Source organism: Pygoscelis adeliae, unplaced genomic scaffold, assembly GCF_000699105.1.
Source record: "Pygoscelis adeliae isolate BGI_AS28 unplaced genomic scaffold, ASM69910v1 Scaffold123, whole genome shotgun sequence".
Lineage (NCBI taxonomy): Eukaryota > Metazoa > Chordata > Aves > Sphenisciformes > Spheniscidae > Pygoscelis > Pygoscelis adeliae.
In genome coordinates, this window is record NW_008824650.1 from 2,894,083 (window position 1) to 2,909,370 (window position 15,288).

At 39.7% G+C, this 15,288-nt stretch overlaps 1 protein-coding gene across 1 annotated transcript in view; it reads left to right on the forward strand.

Annotated features, from left to right (window-relative positions):
* Positions 1-1,016: 1,016 nt before the first annotated feature.
* The window catches only part of XYLB (xylulokinase homolog (H. influenzae)), an 86,755-nt gene continuing 72,483 nt past the window's right edge, over positions 1,017-15,288 (forward strand). The window contains exons 1-9 of the mRNA XM_009322511.1: positions 1,017-1,031; positions 1,222-1,257; positions 1,882-1,964; positions 2,859-2,928; positions 4,359-4,439; positions 6,200-6,286; positions 7,460-7,588; positions 8,862-8,927; positions 11,304-11,376. Coding sequence (XP_009320786.1) covers positions 1,017-1,031; positions 1,222-1,257; positions 1,882-1,964; positions 2,859-2,928; positions 4,359-4,439; positions 6,200-6,286; positions 7,460-7,588; positions 8,862-8,927; positions 11,304-11,376 — 640 coding nt within the window. The remainder of the gene's footprint in view (positions 1,032-1,221; positions 1,258-1,881; positions 1,965-2,858; positions 2,929-4,358; positions 4,440-6,199; positions 6,287-7,459; positions 7,589-8,861; positions 8,928-11,303; positions 11,377-15,288) is intronic.

Sequence of the window (15,288 nt, forward strand, 5' to 3'; positions counted from 1 at the left end):
CGCAGCAGCCACCTCCGGGGGCCTGAAACGCGGGGGGTGCGGGCGGCTACACCCGGAGCCGGGCCTCGGAGAGCTGCAAGGGGGCAAGGCCCGGGCTGGCCCGCCCGCCATCGTGGCCCACTGACCTGCCGCTGTGCTGCCCCGAGGGGAGCAGGCCTTCCTCCTCTCCAGCTGCTCTCATCGCCTCTTTTCCTCCACCCAGCGACGGTTTTGCTTTGCAGGGTTTCCTCATTTACAGCAGGGCCAGGCTGGGCGCTGCAGGATGCTGTGCAGCGCTCGGTGCGGAGGGTTCACGCACGCCGGCAGCCCACCACAGCTGATGCAAAATAGTTCTCAGCGCTTCGTGTGTTTTAAGGCTCCTGTGGGCCACGGGCACAGTGTGTGTCCGGCTGTTCGCATGCCTGCTTCCCTTTGCCTGCATAAGTGCATCCTTCGTCCCTTTCTGTTTGCCCCATCTCTTGTCTGAAGCTGTAGGCTGCGTGCCCTAACGTGTCCTGCTTCCCCATCCTGCTAGGGATGCATTTAATCCTGGAAAGGGGTGCTGTGGCCCTTCTCTACATGCAGGCTGCGTGGAGACCCCTCTGCCTGTGGCATCAGACAGGCTGGGACCTGGGATTTGCGCCTGAATCCAGCTTTTCCACAGTCCTCGTGTGAATCAAGATTGGTAGGATTGTGAACCTGGATGCTCAGGTTGCTTCTTGAAATTCTGATTTGTCAGCATGATCAGGGATACCTACACTGCGCATAGAAACGCTGCCCAAGTTGTGCGTAGGTCTGAATATATTTAACCAATAGGCATATGAGCATAAATAACTTCATTATGGCTGTGCTGAAGTTTAGGAGCTTGGAAAGACACATCTAGGTTACCCATGTGAGGTTGATCAAGTTTCTAAGGGGGCACGCTGCAAGCAGAAAGCCAATTAAGTTGCAGTGGGTCAGAGCCAATTTTAAGCTAGTGCAGGGCACCAGCTTGGTAATGAGTTGTGCCACTGCATAAACGATGGGTCTACGTTAGTATGGCTAAAATTGAAGTAAGCCACTCCTAAATGGGGATGGCCTTGTTATTTGAATACAACTCTTTGAGATGACTTGGTCTTTGTAGGTTTTTCTGTCTGTTCCTTTAGCAGCAGTTTGCACTCTCTCCCTTGTTGAAATATGTGCAAGATGTGAGCTACGTTCTCACTTTCCTTCTAGGCTGTTAATGTTTTTCTTCTGTACTAGGTGAACTTGAGCGAAGATGGAGGGGGAAAGTTTGTGGTACTCTTCTAGTTTGTGCTTATAAGAAAGCTCAGCTTTATGGAGTTACCCGTTTGGGGTGTTGCTTTCTGTATGTTGCAGAAGCTCAGAATATGCTTGTGTAATGCCCTCTGAGCTTTGCCAGATTGGTAAGAGTTTGATTTACTCACCGTTTGGGGAGCAGGGAAGGTCCTCAAGGAATCCTAAGGATCTGTTAGGTTCCTCAGTAAGGTGAGGCAAAAAATCAAGCAGTGGGCATGGCCATGCTGAGGGAAGAGGTGGCATCTTTAATCTAAGATATTGTATTCTTTGGAGAAATTGGAAAAAATGGTTACCGTGATGCAAGCTACTAATTTGTTTGCTCTTCTTTAGTGTATGCCTGTATCTTGATCTTGTGTGATCAAGGAGAGAGAAAATGGGTGAGGGGGAATGCAAGCAAACAAATATACATGTTGCTGAATAGGTAGCATGCTGGAAATTCACATAATAACTTGTTTCATGTAAAATTGTGCCCATACTTTCAGCGAGTTGTATGGATGATCTTCTTTCCCATTTCATCTGTGAGAAATGAATTATTATAAATGAGTTATCAGTGCTACTTAATTATTGTTAGTTTTTGTTAACATCCTGTTTTATATCTTCTAGCTGAAAGTCATTGCTATTGATGAACATCTGAGAGTCATTTATGAGGATAATGTTCATTTTGATGAAGACCTTCCGGAATTTAAGTAAGGCTTTTTATATTTTACTTGGATAATATAATTTAGAACTTTGAGGATCGGGGCAGGGGGGCTGTTGCCTTATTTGGTCTCATTGATATATGTGGAGACATGGAAAAAGTTCATGCCATGTTCATGTTTCATACTTGACAAGGGTAGTATATGCTCTTGCCTTCCTTGGTATGTAAATATGGCAAGAACTCCCAACAGGAAATAAGTAAAAAAAATCTACCCCAAAGTATTATGTATAAATAAACCAAATTTTTTCTTTTGGGACTTCAGACCTGTGGACGTGACTGTTTCTTTTCGGGACACAGAAGTAAGCACCGCCTTTGTGTCAGGGTGGGATGCATATAACAGCAAGTAAATTGCATGAGGGGAACTTCTAAAAGGTGTTTGGAGACAAATTCAGTGGTTCCAGATCTCACAATAGGATGCAGGATGACAGTATTTGTTTACTTCAGTTAATAGATTAGAATTTACAAATGTCATCCTCTGTGGTCACAAGTTTCAATGAAGTACATTTATTTACTTGATGGTTTAACAGCAAAAATTGAATTTCATCTAGATTCAAGCCACTAATGGTGACAGTTAGGAAACTTAGAAGTAACGATGAATTACGTGGAGCCAATGAGCAGTATCAGCATTGGAGTCTATCACAGATCTTACCTCAGGATCAGAGCCTTTCCTTGCAAAATATTTACTTTGCAATTGGGTCGAACATCCCTTATGTCACCTCCTGGGAGCTGGCTTTTACTTTTTCAGGTTTCAGACACTGATCGTATCCTTGCTCCTTACATAAAAGCATTGCAAACTCTTTGGTTATTCATAAATTTGAAGAACTTTGCTTGGTGGGGAAAAAATTGCTTAATTTACCAAGAGAAAAATACGTTTTTTCTGTAGGACTCAAGGTGGAGTCTATATTCACAGTGACAGACTGACAGTCACTTCTCCCGTGCTAATGTGGGTCAAGGTATGAACAAGCTTTATATAGTTCGACTTCTTCCTTGCTGTTACTGAAATGGAAATGTATTCCAAGCAGCAGTGAAACTCATCATTCAAATCAACATAGTCCTTTTGCTTGTATTCTGTTTCTTTTAAGTGTTATTCTGTGTCTTTGGTATGGAAATATTAATGTTATCAAGAAATATAGTGGAAGTTGCTAACATTTTGAGGTTTTTTTGTTTGTTTATTCACTCTCTACTATTATAGCATTGTACGTGTGATTAATCCTTTCCTGACTTTCCCTCATTTGAAGAAAGACTATTTGTTTTTTCCTCATCTTCTTGTTTCATACGCAAAAGGAGCAGCTGTCGCTTTGCCTAGCTTAAATCTGTGTTTTTGTAGCATCCAGGTTACTTGCGCTATTTTTTTAAAATAAGCTTTGCTAACTAATTGATGTCTCAAATGGTAAGTGGTTAGCGAGTAATTTATTCAGTGATTTCCAGTCACTTTGACTGGTGTTTATTTTGAAATACCACATTCTTTTCTATTTTAAAAGAAAGCCTTCCTTGCTTCTGTACAGATTCTGCAATACTTGCTCTCATATGGTATTATGTAAATTTGTTTTACTGGTGTGATTTGAATAGTTAAGATATTTGGAAGCTCACAGAACCCCCAGCTGGTGATCCACAGTAGTTGACAAAGATTTGGTAAATTTGCTTGCAGTTGGTCTTTTGAACCATAATGAACAGGAACAGTTGTAATTATTAAATTAATAATATGATGATATAGGTATATGATGTTTCTTGGGAAATTCTGAAGTCTTGCAGTGGTCCGTTTGTCAAGATAGTCTGGGAAATGCTGATCTGAATGAGACTATGTAAAGATAGATTAATTTTTGGTTTTAAACTTCAGGAAAATGTGGCAAGAACAAAATTAACCTAGGTGCTTAAAGTGCTAAAATTCACTTGAATTAGCCTTATATTAAAAAGACCCTGAGTTTTCAGCTGACACTGGGGGCAGTGGTATTGAGGATACCTAACATCTTGTAGGACGGGGTGCAGGGTGCACCCCATTAAGATTTCATAGATTTCCAAAAGTAAGAACAGAAAAAGATAATCCTGCTTTGTGTCTGGCACTCTTTAAAAGTGGCTTTTTAATGAATTGGAATTCTTTAACTCTTGCCTCTTATTTAGGTTTAAAGAATGGAACTTTGTGGTTCAGCTTGTTTAAAGATCTTTTTTTTCCCTGTGTGATTCAACTTTTCTTTTATGGACTCTTACTTAGTACATTAATTTATGCAGCTTCTTGAGAAGTCCATAGTCATTAGCTAATTTTTCATTATCTGCCAATGAACTCTTATCAGTGATGACATGAATTTACTGTTTAATTCCAGAGATTGTGAGTGTGCATAATTTGATAGCTCGTTACAGTCATTCTTGATTCTGTTTGTTCTTGTAGGCTCTGGATATGATTTTGGAAAAGATGAAATCTTCGGGCTTTAACTTCTCTCAAGTTAGAGCTTTGTCTGGTGCTGGCCAGGTTAGTTTATGAATAAAAAATTCAGTCTTACTATATTTCTTCAATAGAGTATAAGGTATAGTGATAAATTGCATTTAAATAATTGTATTGCAGAAGACCATAATGACATCAAGTAAGACCAAAGCTTCTATGTAAGTGTCCATTAAAAGACACGTTCCTCAGGGGAGCTTAAAAACTGAAGCACCAAAGCAATCACTAGACGGTAATGGGAGTGGAGGATGAGGTTTACAGTGCAGTTGTTTAGATCAGTATAGTGCATGACTAGTTGGTTTTCTGTTGTTTAAATTCTTTGTATGTACAGATTCTGAAATGACGGGTCATTTTGAATTTCAGCATATCCAGGTGCTTGTGGAAATGGGGTAGAAAAAATAGCAAGGAGCGCAGTTTGCTGAAGGCATAGTAACGTCCTGTTGAGCACAGTTTTTGTTGGCGAGGATAGAGATCTGCCTAGGAACAACAAAAACCAAATGATGGTAGGCTTTGATGCAGAAATGACAAAGATGCTGCCACGATTTAGCCTGTAGTGCATAATGCCTTTTTTCTGAGATTTATAAAACCCATCCTGACATTTAGTCAGTTAACCAGTCTCCTAGTACTCTGGTGAAACAAGGAAGTCTTCTATAATTTTCGCAAATGATATTCAGGGTGAGGACAGCACCAAAGCAATAGCTAATTCTGACACATGAGGTTTAGGTTATTCGTCTTGATATATCTGGGACTAATTAATCAAAATTCTTGCTTTCATCTCCGTGTTTCATTGATTTCAGTTGAAAGTCTGAGCAACGTGTCTGAAAATCATAGCTGGGTATCAAGGCTGTGTTACGAATTCTTCAGTGGAACAGAAGTTAGGGACTGCCAAGTAACCCCAGCTTAGTCAAGTGAAAAAAGGAAGTGCATTTCCAGATTGCCCGTATTCCCTCTATTTTACCCATCCTCCAACAAGTTGGCGATATCAGCTTGGTGCTATAGTCAGATTCTTTCAGGTAGAACAGATTTCATTTAGTTGCCCCCTTCCAACCCATATTGTCTCTCTCCCTTTTCTCTTTGAAGAACCTTGTCTTTATGCTGCAGATCACTGCAGAGGTGCACTGATGCGCCAGTGTTTGTCCCAAAGAAGGGACAAACTTGGTCTCAGTTGTGTGCAGAAATGGCAGAGATGTGAAATACAATCTGGATCACACTGTGGTCAAGTACTCTGTGCCCAGGGGGTTCTGTGTGCACTTGGTGCCATCAGAACTATTAGTGGGTCACTGCATGGTGCTTTGCAGTTTGCGTCGGGTGTCCTACAGGTGCAAAACAAGAGATGCCTGGCTTGAGGAAGCCGCCTGAGAGGTGGAGCTTAAATAACCTTCTCAATATTATGCGGTCTGCTAGTGGTGACTGGGGCAGGCATGTAAGTGAAGAATCTGGGGGCTGTGCTGAAATAGCACAGAACTAACGGTCTTGACTGTGGAGCCCTGGCTACAGCTCAGAGAGCCCTCAAAGAAGTATCTAATGCCATTAGCAGTATTATAATAGTTCCCACTAGAAGTTGCTATAGTTCAAAATCATCGTCTCTTGACTCCTATGTTTTCTGGTTTAGTATATGCTTTGCTCAATTTTAAAGAGTCTTTTAATGAAGCACTTGATTTGAAAAGGTAGATTTTTTTGGTCCTAATATGGAGAGAGTTCTCTGTCCCTTAGAGTTTGAAATTCAGATCAGGATATGAACTTTGTGGCTTGGGAGGGTATCTCCAACTCCTGTTTTGTACTTTCTGCAGCAACATGGGAGTGTGTACTGGAAAAAAGGAAGCATCCAAATTTTAAAGAATGCATCATCCGAACTGCCTTTACATCAGTCACTAAAGGTAACGTGCATAAAAAAACTCGGAAGGGAGAGCTACACTGTCCTTTTTCCGATCCTTACACATTGCTTTTCTCCTTGCAAACCTTTCCTTGTTTGGCTGAGTTGCGTGCCCGTGCGGCATAAAGTGAAATGTACTGGTTATTCCTTCAACTCCAGGGCTTTTGGTATGTCTTTTTCCCCTGAGTGACAGTATATACTGCTTTAAAAGCTTACAGGTGCCAGTGGGTGACCCAGCATCTTTTCTGTGTCAGAGTAACAGCCTGTTTGTTCTTTTACGAAACACAATATTTTTGGAAACAACCTGTAAATATTTTACATTTTTATATATTTGTAGTAACAAAAACTTGTGGTGAAAAATACTATCGTACCTGAGTTTCCTTGCAGTGCTTGCGATTTCATTAGAAAATATTAAAAAATAAAAAAGACCAGTTTACGCTTACGTTTGAAAGTATGGAAGTGTAATGCTGTGTGGACACAAACTCCTAACAAGTACATTGTTGAACCTCAACATTTTGTTTGTGTGTGTTTTTGGTAAGTTTTGAACATAGACTTGACAATCTTATTTAAAAAGAAAAGTAGGGAGGAATCAGCTTTCCTCTTGAAGACCCTTACCTTCCTTACTTCAAGATCAGAAAGGACAGTTGTACGTTGAAAGAGAGATATTTGTGTAACTGGTCTGTTAAATGATTAATTTTGGAAATATCTCATCTGTGCAAAACTCATGGAACCATTCCATTAAAATGCTCTCTGGTGGTGTACTAAGCCTCAGTTGCATTTCCAAATGGTTATGTCAGTCATTAAAGAGAAATCTGTTAGCAGAGCTGTGGAAAGATAATCTGATTGTTTAGAGAGGAGTTCTAAAAAGTGGGGCTAAACTTGCATAAAAGGGCCCGGGGCTTTGGCTACCAAAGGAGTGTACTGAGACATGCAGTTTATGTCAAGTAACAGCAGAAAAAGCCTGTTGCTTCCCTCTGGTGTGAAGTTTGGGTTAAACTTTTCACCACTGACCAACGTGCTGCCCAGTATCTGCTTTCCTGTAATTATCGAGAGGAGACCAGAAGGCACATCAGAGAACTGAACTGTGAGCTGATACGTAGGTCTGCTGTATTGCTATTACTCCAGCAGGGACTTCTTAGAGATCAGTCTTACTAATAAAGGATATTGTTCATTGCAGGCTTGTTTTTCTGTCAGTAACAGCCCCATCTGGATGGATTCTAGCACAGCTTCCCAGTGCAGCGCTCTGGAGAAAGCCGTGGGGGGAGCACAGCACCTAGCAAGTGTCACTGGTTCTCGAGCCTATGAGGTAAGGAACGGATGGGAAGAAAGTTCTCAGCAGAGTCTTGTGGTAGAAACAATTCTGCCATTACAGTGTTACCACAGCAGGTAATGATCAGCCATTAACTATGAAAGAGTTTTTGAAGAAACTCCAATGATACTGTGCTTTGCAGTAGTCTCACAAAGGAAGATGTGGAAATTTTAAAGTGAAATTAGGCAAACACTGGAAATTTTGCTGCAGGAAGCAGCTAGGGTGAGCTGTTGCATTTGGCCACTGGTTCTGAAATACAGTGTTTGGTGGCTACGTGTACAGTCCCAGGGCCTGGTTCTCCTCTGGGAGCTCCTGTGCAGCCACATTTCCGTTGGGATGGCAATCCAGTTTGTGTTACAAGTTTACTTGGGGTTATGACCCCCCTGTTTGTGGATCACTGCTCTAGGTTACTTCTGCAATTAAAAAATTGGCCTTGTAATGTTCTCTGAAGGCTAACAAGCAGCTGTTGACTGAGAAAAGTGAGTTTTAGAAGTTTGGGAGGCTATCAGAGAGTACTCTGTCACTGGTCTCCTCTTCCTGGCACTTCCCTCTTTCCTAACTGTGACAGTGAGTTATGGAGTGGGAGCGGGGCTGCCCTCCAGGCATCTCAGCACCTGGCTATTCTTACTGTTGGTTCAACAGATTAAGGCGCTAACCTCCCAAATTGCTGATTCTGTTTTTGAATCATCATGCAAGGTTCATGGCCAGTGTTGAAATCAGACTTTGCATACCACTAACAGTTTATTTTTCACTTGCTAAAGATTAAGGTTTCAGTGTTAAAGTTTTTTGTCATTTGATATAATACATGGATGAAAAATAATTATTCTTAGAACTATTATTAGCCTGTGCTGGAGTTGCTTCTTTGTGTATGAAACTTCTGCTTTGCTCCCAATTCACCTGCCTCAGAGAGGTACATAGGTTGGGTAGCCTAAAGCTTTTCAAGAGTTTGAAGGCAGCATTTGAATTGTCCTGGTTCCTGTGCACAGAATAAGTGTGATTCATTCCACTGAACTGTCATTTCTGAAATGTGAATTATGGATAGTAATGCTTTTTCACATGCTTTTTTTTTCAAAAGGTGAGCAAAATTCTCATAATGAGACTATGCGTTATAGCCTGTTTAGTGCAGATTGCCTGCTGTGCACTGACTTTCATCATGCATCAGGCAAATTAAATTTCCAAAGTGCAATGTACTGAACTCATTACACAGAGTTAGTGATTATTGACTCCATTTAGTGTTTGTGTTTCTAAGCATTTCCATTTTTTTTCTCAGCGTTTTACAGGAAACCAGATAGCAAAGATTTACAGCCAGAATCCTGAGGTCTACATGCAAACTGAGGTTGGCTCAACTTTAATACACTTATTGGAAAACATAGTTGAAAATCTTTTAAAACTAATTTTGGGGGGATGTCAGACTTTTTTGCTAAAGAGTATTTTGATTCGTATGTTTGGTTTTAAGATTAAAATTGTAAATTTGATTATTTTTGGTTTTGTTAAATTATTAGTCATTAGACAGATAAAAATCGGGCATGAAGTTCTGTCTGGAATGTTACATTTAACACAGCGGGCTATAGGGGATCTCACCTTTGTGGAAGATGTTTTAAAAAACAGACTTTCATTTGGGTGGTAATAAATCGTATGTACAACAGTTCGAATACAAGTGGGTAATTAAGCACACAGTTGAAATGTTCACACTTAGAACTGGCCGTTTGCATGCAGAAATGTGATTGCTCTGCCGTGCAAAGCTGGCATCCGTGCGGATGCGTGTAGGAAAAAGCCTGCAATCGATTCTAGACTTTTTTCATAGTTTTTCCCTTGAGGAGCTACTTTTAGTCTATTATTACAAATGAATTGCATTGTGTAGTTGGTTTCCTTCTGATTTTTAATTTTCAGAAATCAGCTTGCAATTCTATTATTGTTTCAGTTTGTTGAGTCTGCATCTAGCTGTGACTGAAAAGCCATGGTTTGAAGCAGGGTGAAAACTCCGTGCAAATTATGGTGTAAATGAGGGAAGGGCTCCTATCGTGTGATTAGAATATGCCAAACATCCAGACCAGGGAGGTCAGACTGTTCCTGTTTTTGTATTACTGCAGTTCTTTATAGTATTGATCATAATTTTTTTGTGGCTTTTAAAATCAGGCCCCTTGGGGACTTCATGGGGAAGTGAGTTGCAAAGTTTACTCTGTATTTTGTGGGACAATGCTTCTATTTTTTCCATTTTTTCTTTCTAAGTACGTTTTATACCCTTCATGCTAGTAAGCGATGGGGTGAAACAGAACACTAATACAGTCTGATCATAAGCTTAAGACTAAATTTGGAGAAAAATGCATTAGTGAAGGGGAAGTGGGCCTGTGGAACTGAGAACTAGTCAGACCAAGCTCAGACTTTGAGGGCTGGTTGCACTGATGGCACCTTTTAGCAAAAAAGGATATGCAAGATATGTTCAAGCACAAAATACCTCTATGCCAGAGTTGCTCTTGGGAACCCTCAGGAAGTGCTTAGCAGCTCATCAGTCTCAATGACGTGGAAGGTGGATGTTTTTCCTTCTCTAGGTCAGCTTGCTAAACTGGCTGATTCACAGTTTAACTTCATCCTTTTCCTTCCATTTCAGGCAGCTAGTGCCCGTTGGGGCACCACAGAAGGTAGGCCTTTGTTATCGAAGCACAATGTGATATATTCTTGGGGAGAGACGCATGAAGAGCAAGTGCATCATTAAGTTTCCTGGTCATTATAACCACCTCTTTAGAGCTCTGGCTATAGTCCGTCTTTGAATGCTGTGTGAAGCAGTGGTTTTGTGATCATTAATAAAAAACCTGTCACTGCTGGCTCACTCCACCAGTAGAGCTTTGATTCTGATTAGTTATTGGGCGACAGTCATATTTCTTCTGAATTAGTCAGAGCACACAATAAGGAATTTGTCAGCTTTTATGCCAGCTTCTTGGGAACAGATAATACTTGATCCTGCAGAAAGCTTGGCGGTAGCCGGTTAACTTCGTAGTTTGTATAGCAGATTTGAAGTGGAAGCAAGTTCATGTTGGATCATGTGGCTGGGGCATTTTTGGGCCAGTATTAGAAGCCCTACAGTTGGATTTAATGCATTGTTGGAACATACCCTGAGGCAGAGCTGCAGGTAGCAGTTCAGTTCAAAGCTGATTATTACCAGCTCCTGGGAGTAACTCCTGGGAGGTCTAGAGTCTCAGCTGGGAGGAAGGTAAGAGTTCACGTAAAGGTGCTAGCAGAGCTTTGCCAGAGCTGCTAAAAAGCTTACAGACCTGTGCTGTGGGTTGCCCAGTGCATGGTTTCTGGGTATTTCCCCTGTTGTCAACATAGAGGTGGGTTCCCTCCCCCCCCCCCCCCCCCCCCCCCACTCCTTAGCAAGCATTTTTCCTTGAAATGAGGTTCTGTGATACACCGAAGTTGTGAATTAATTAATGATAACATAGAGTATGCTAATATTCTAGCATACTCTAATTTTGCATGTTTCAGAATGCAAAGCTATTAACAGCTTTTATCATGGGGTTACTTTTAGATTGATAACTGCAGTACTACTTAGGCAGTAGGATAAAACTGAATAATCCTTCTAGGTGTATTTTTGTGTGCTTTCTGTGCCTAACATTAAGTATCTATTAAGATTTTGTGCTTCCAATTACTTCATTATTTACTTTCTTTGAAGTGAATACTGATGGGACTCACTCTCTCACACTTTTTCTTTCAGAGAATCTCTTTGGTTAGTAGTTTTGCAGCTTCTCTTTTCCTAGGAGCCTATGCACCCATCGATTACAGTGATGGTAAGTGTGTGGGCTTTTCTTGTAGTGACAATTCAACGAGGAAATTTTCCTTTCCATCCCCACCTTACATAAAAGGGGGACAAGGTCTCTGCTATTTATTTTCAGTCTTTAAACTTCAGTGACAAGTATATTAGATTTTAAGCTGTTACTCCTTTCAATTTGTTGCTGCTCTTGATGGTGCTGTCAGCTGTGCTTATATGCACCATCATACTAGGATTCCTATTTCTACAAAATGGATCCACAGAAAATATTCTTAAATGAAATTGTACCATTTTTTCATTACTTTACGATGTATAAAGGAACGCTGAAATATCTATTTAAAAGTATGAAAAAGTTGTGGAATTTTAAGCTAGACTTCATAGTTCTGGTATTTGTTCTTTGGTTTTGCTGGTTTAGCTCTGAGTTGCACAGGATGTGAACAAGATGTATATTGTGATTATTTTTCCCCCCACCTAACTGGAGTATGAATCTGCAAGAGAAGTATCTTTTCAAAATGAACCAGAGGAAAAAGCATAAACCAAGCAAAAAAAATCCTAAACTCAGTTAAAAAAAAAAAAAATTAACCTTCCATATCTCTCTATTCATCATAACAAGGACAAACAAAAAAGTGACAAGGCTAGTCTCTCTCTTCTGTTGTGTGTTATCTCAGTTATCCAGCTTTTAAATGGCAATTTTAAGTGGCAATTACAAAGGAAACCATTTTCCTGGGAGCTGTAGTGTTATTTCTAAATCGCATTTTTGATTCCTGCTCTGAAACTAAGAGAAGATATATTTCAGAGCTGAAAGGTTAGATAACAAGGCTCTCTAAGGAAATTTTGCATTATAAAGCCATAGTTGACACCCATGTGTTAGGACCAACTCATTTTTTCTCCTTCGTTTTTCCATCAAAGCTCATAGGAAAAGGCACGATACCTCAATTTTAGCTAATGGACAACTTATTCAATATCAGATCTGCCAGTTATACTTGAGACCTTAAAAATTGCAAGACAATCCATGCTTATTTTACAGCAGTTGTCAGATTATTACATCTGTCTTCTGGTCCTGTTCTGTTAGCCATGTATTTTCACAGCTGTATTTTATTTTTTTGTGTGTTATTGGCAACTATATCTCTTTGGAGATTTGCACTTTGCTCCTCAGTAGGCCCAAATACTGAGCACTTGAGCTAGTTCTGTGGGTTGTTGAGTGGCTGGTGTCCTGCCTTTCAAATAGAGATGGTGAGATCTTCAGGGTACTTCTTCTGATAAAGAAATATGTTGATTTTTTATTTTTCAATGAGAGTGAAGTGTTAATTTTGATTAAAATGTTTAAAAATATAAGCATTAAAAAATTACTCATTTTGGGGTTGTGGGTGGGTTGGTTTTTTTTTTTTTGGTAATGTTATCTCTGCCTTTTCTACTTGGAAGCAAGTGGGGGAAATCCGTGCTTCTTCAATTTCGGAACATGAAAATTTTGAAAATCAAAACATTTTAAACTGAAGAAAATGAAAATTTGCTTAATTGATAAATTTTCTTAGAAAATGTATTGCATTTTTCAGACAGCTCTAGGAGAGCCTGTTCTGTTACACCTCTGGATATTTATGGAACTTGAATAAATGTTATCTGCTGTTCAGAGCATGTAAGATTATTAAATCTTTGTGTGAAAAAAGATAAGAGAGCTAAGCAGAGCGTTATAGTTCTCTTTACAAGACACAAGATTTTTTGGCGTTGTAAGCTGTATTTTATCTTGTTCGTTCTTTTCTTCTGCTAACATAATGAGAGAGAATTTTAATTCTAGTAATAAAATATAATTATAATGTATGCAGTGGTTATTCGGATGCAGTGGTTATTTGGATCCAGCTGAAAAACTTGTTTTCTTGTCATTTATGATTTCTTGCAATTCACTTGATCTTTTACATCGCACCTGTATATTGTAGTTTAAAATGCATCTCTCAAAATAATGTTCAGATAATAGACCTATTCTTCATTTCTGTAGGTTTAACTTCAGGTCATATCGTCTTTAAAAGACCCTGTCAAATTGTTTAGCTCTGCACAATAACTTATCTCTCTAAATTTGCAGGTTATTGTAGGAAATGTGCTATTCAGTTTCAGGATATTTTTTTTTTTTCCTTTCTTTTTAAAGGTCCAATCTCGTGAGGTTCAAATCACTCCCCGTGAATGGCTGAGCACCCTGGGTGATTGATTTAAAAAAAATCAAATTACATTCTGGTGGAATGAAGAATGATTTTCATTTATATTGTGCAGATGTTAAAAATAAGATACATTTGGGACCTAAACAACTTGAACACTTGAGGCATTGTTTCTTTTAGAAGACTTAAAGAACAGCTATTCAGCTCTTGACCTAGAGAAGCTTTATCTTTTGAAATGGTTTTCTAAGAGCCTTAGGCAAATCATAGCTTAGCATACTTGTTTTTGTTGTTCTGTCAAACAAGGATGGTTTGAACTGAAGCCTTTTCAGAAGGAAGTGTGGTGGGCTGAATTTACTCCTAATGTAGCTTGTGTGGTGTCAGCAGTTACGCCGCTCACGATTTTACCTCACTGAAAAGGCAATCCAGAGTGCTGTAATACAGATGCACTTAACTGTTTATAAATGTATGCAAATATTGATCTTTAGTTTGTTGATTAATAAAACCAGTTAGTCTGCATCGTTTGGTCTTTGTAATGAATTTTTTTTTTCTTCCCCCAGCATTGAAGCACTTAGTTTTGTATATGTAGTAAATATTAGCAAGTCCTGATTGTGCTCCTGGTCATTTTATGTTAAAAGTCAGTGATGCTTGCAGTGAAATTCTGAGTCCTATTAATCCACGTATTGACCCTTTCCTCAGTCCTTACTAGACCATGACCTTGGCTATTGACCTTCACTGCTGATGGGGTATCCATTTGGAGTGTTATATGTCCATTTGATATGTTAAACTTAGCAGCGCAGATCATGACCAGAGGTCATGAGTTGGGTGCTTGAGTTAGGAACTCACTGTGCATCGCTCCCTCTATAATCAAAGGAGAAAGAGAAGCAGTTCCAGCGAGCATTCAGCTCTGGTTTTTATTTTTCAGTGACTAGAGATTCTCATGCAAGTGCCCACAGTTGGATAGGATGAATCCAGGCCAACAGATTAATAGTTCTTGTAAAACAGTTGTTTCACATCTTTTAAATGAGTTTCTGAGGGTGGGGTAAATTAGCTCAACTTTATGCCCTGAGGAAAGATTAGCTCATCTTTCTTTTTCTCAGGGCATATTAAAGTCTTTGTGCAACTATATCTACCAGTCAATAAACTGAAGTGTTGTTTCTGTATAATATAAGCTTAGACCTTTTCAGTTATAAAGGTTAGTGTTTTTCGTGTTTCTTGCAGAGAAGATTGGAGGCTGTCCTCATGTCTTCCAAAATTGCATTGGAGGATACTGGTTACATGTTTCTCTAGGCTTGCGGGGGGGGGGGGGTTTTTTTTTTTAAAAAAAAAAAAAATTTTTTTCAAAAAACCCACAGAAAACAACTACCTTTTCTCTAGTAAAATTCCTATTTATTTAACGTTTCTGTTGCTCATTGGTTAATTTAATTTAGCAAAGGGGTTCTTGGCCTTTTAGATTAGGGACTTCTCTGGGAAAATTTATAGATTTACTTATTTCCTCTTAGAATGCCTTGTTATGCTCAAGAGCTTGGGACATGAGGCTGCTCACACCCTCTGCCTCCGGGAAGTGCAGACAGTGATGCTGGGGTCAGTTTACCCTGGAAGGACTCGCTTTACCCCTGGAAGGAGGGGATGGCTGGATTTAAGAGTGGTCTCGTGTAGAGAACTGAGAGAAGCTGGAGTAAATCTTGCCATCTTTCCTTTTCTGTGGGTGGTAGCAATTTTGACAGCAGCAAAGGGAAATGCACCTTTTGCCTGTGGGAGGCGTGTTGCACTTTGTGCTCTGTCAAATT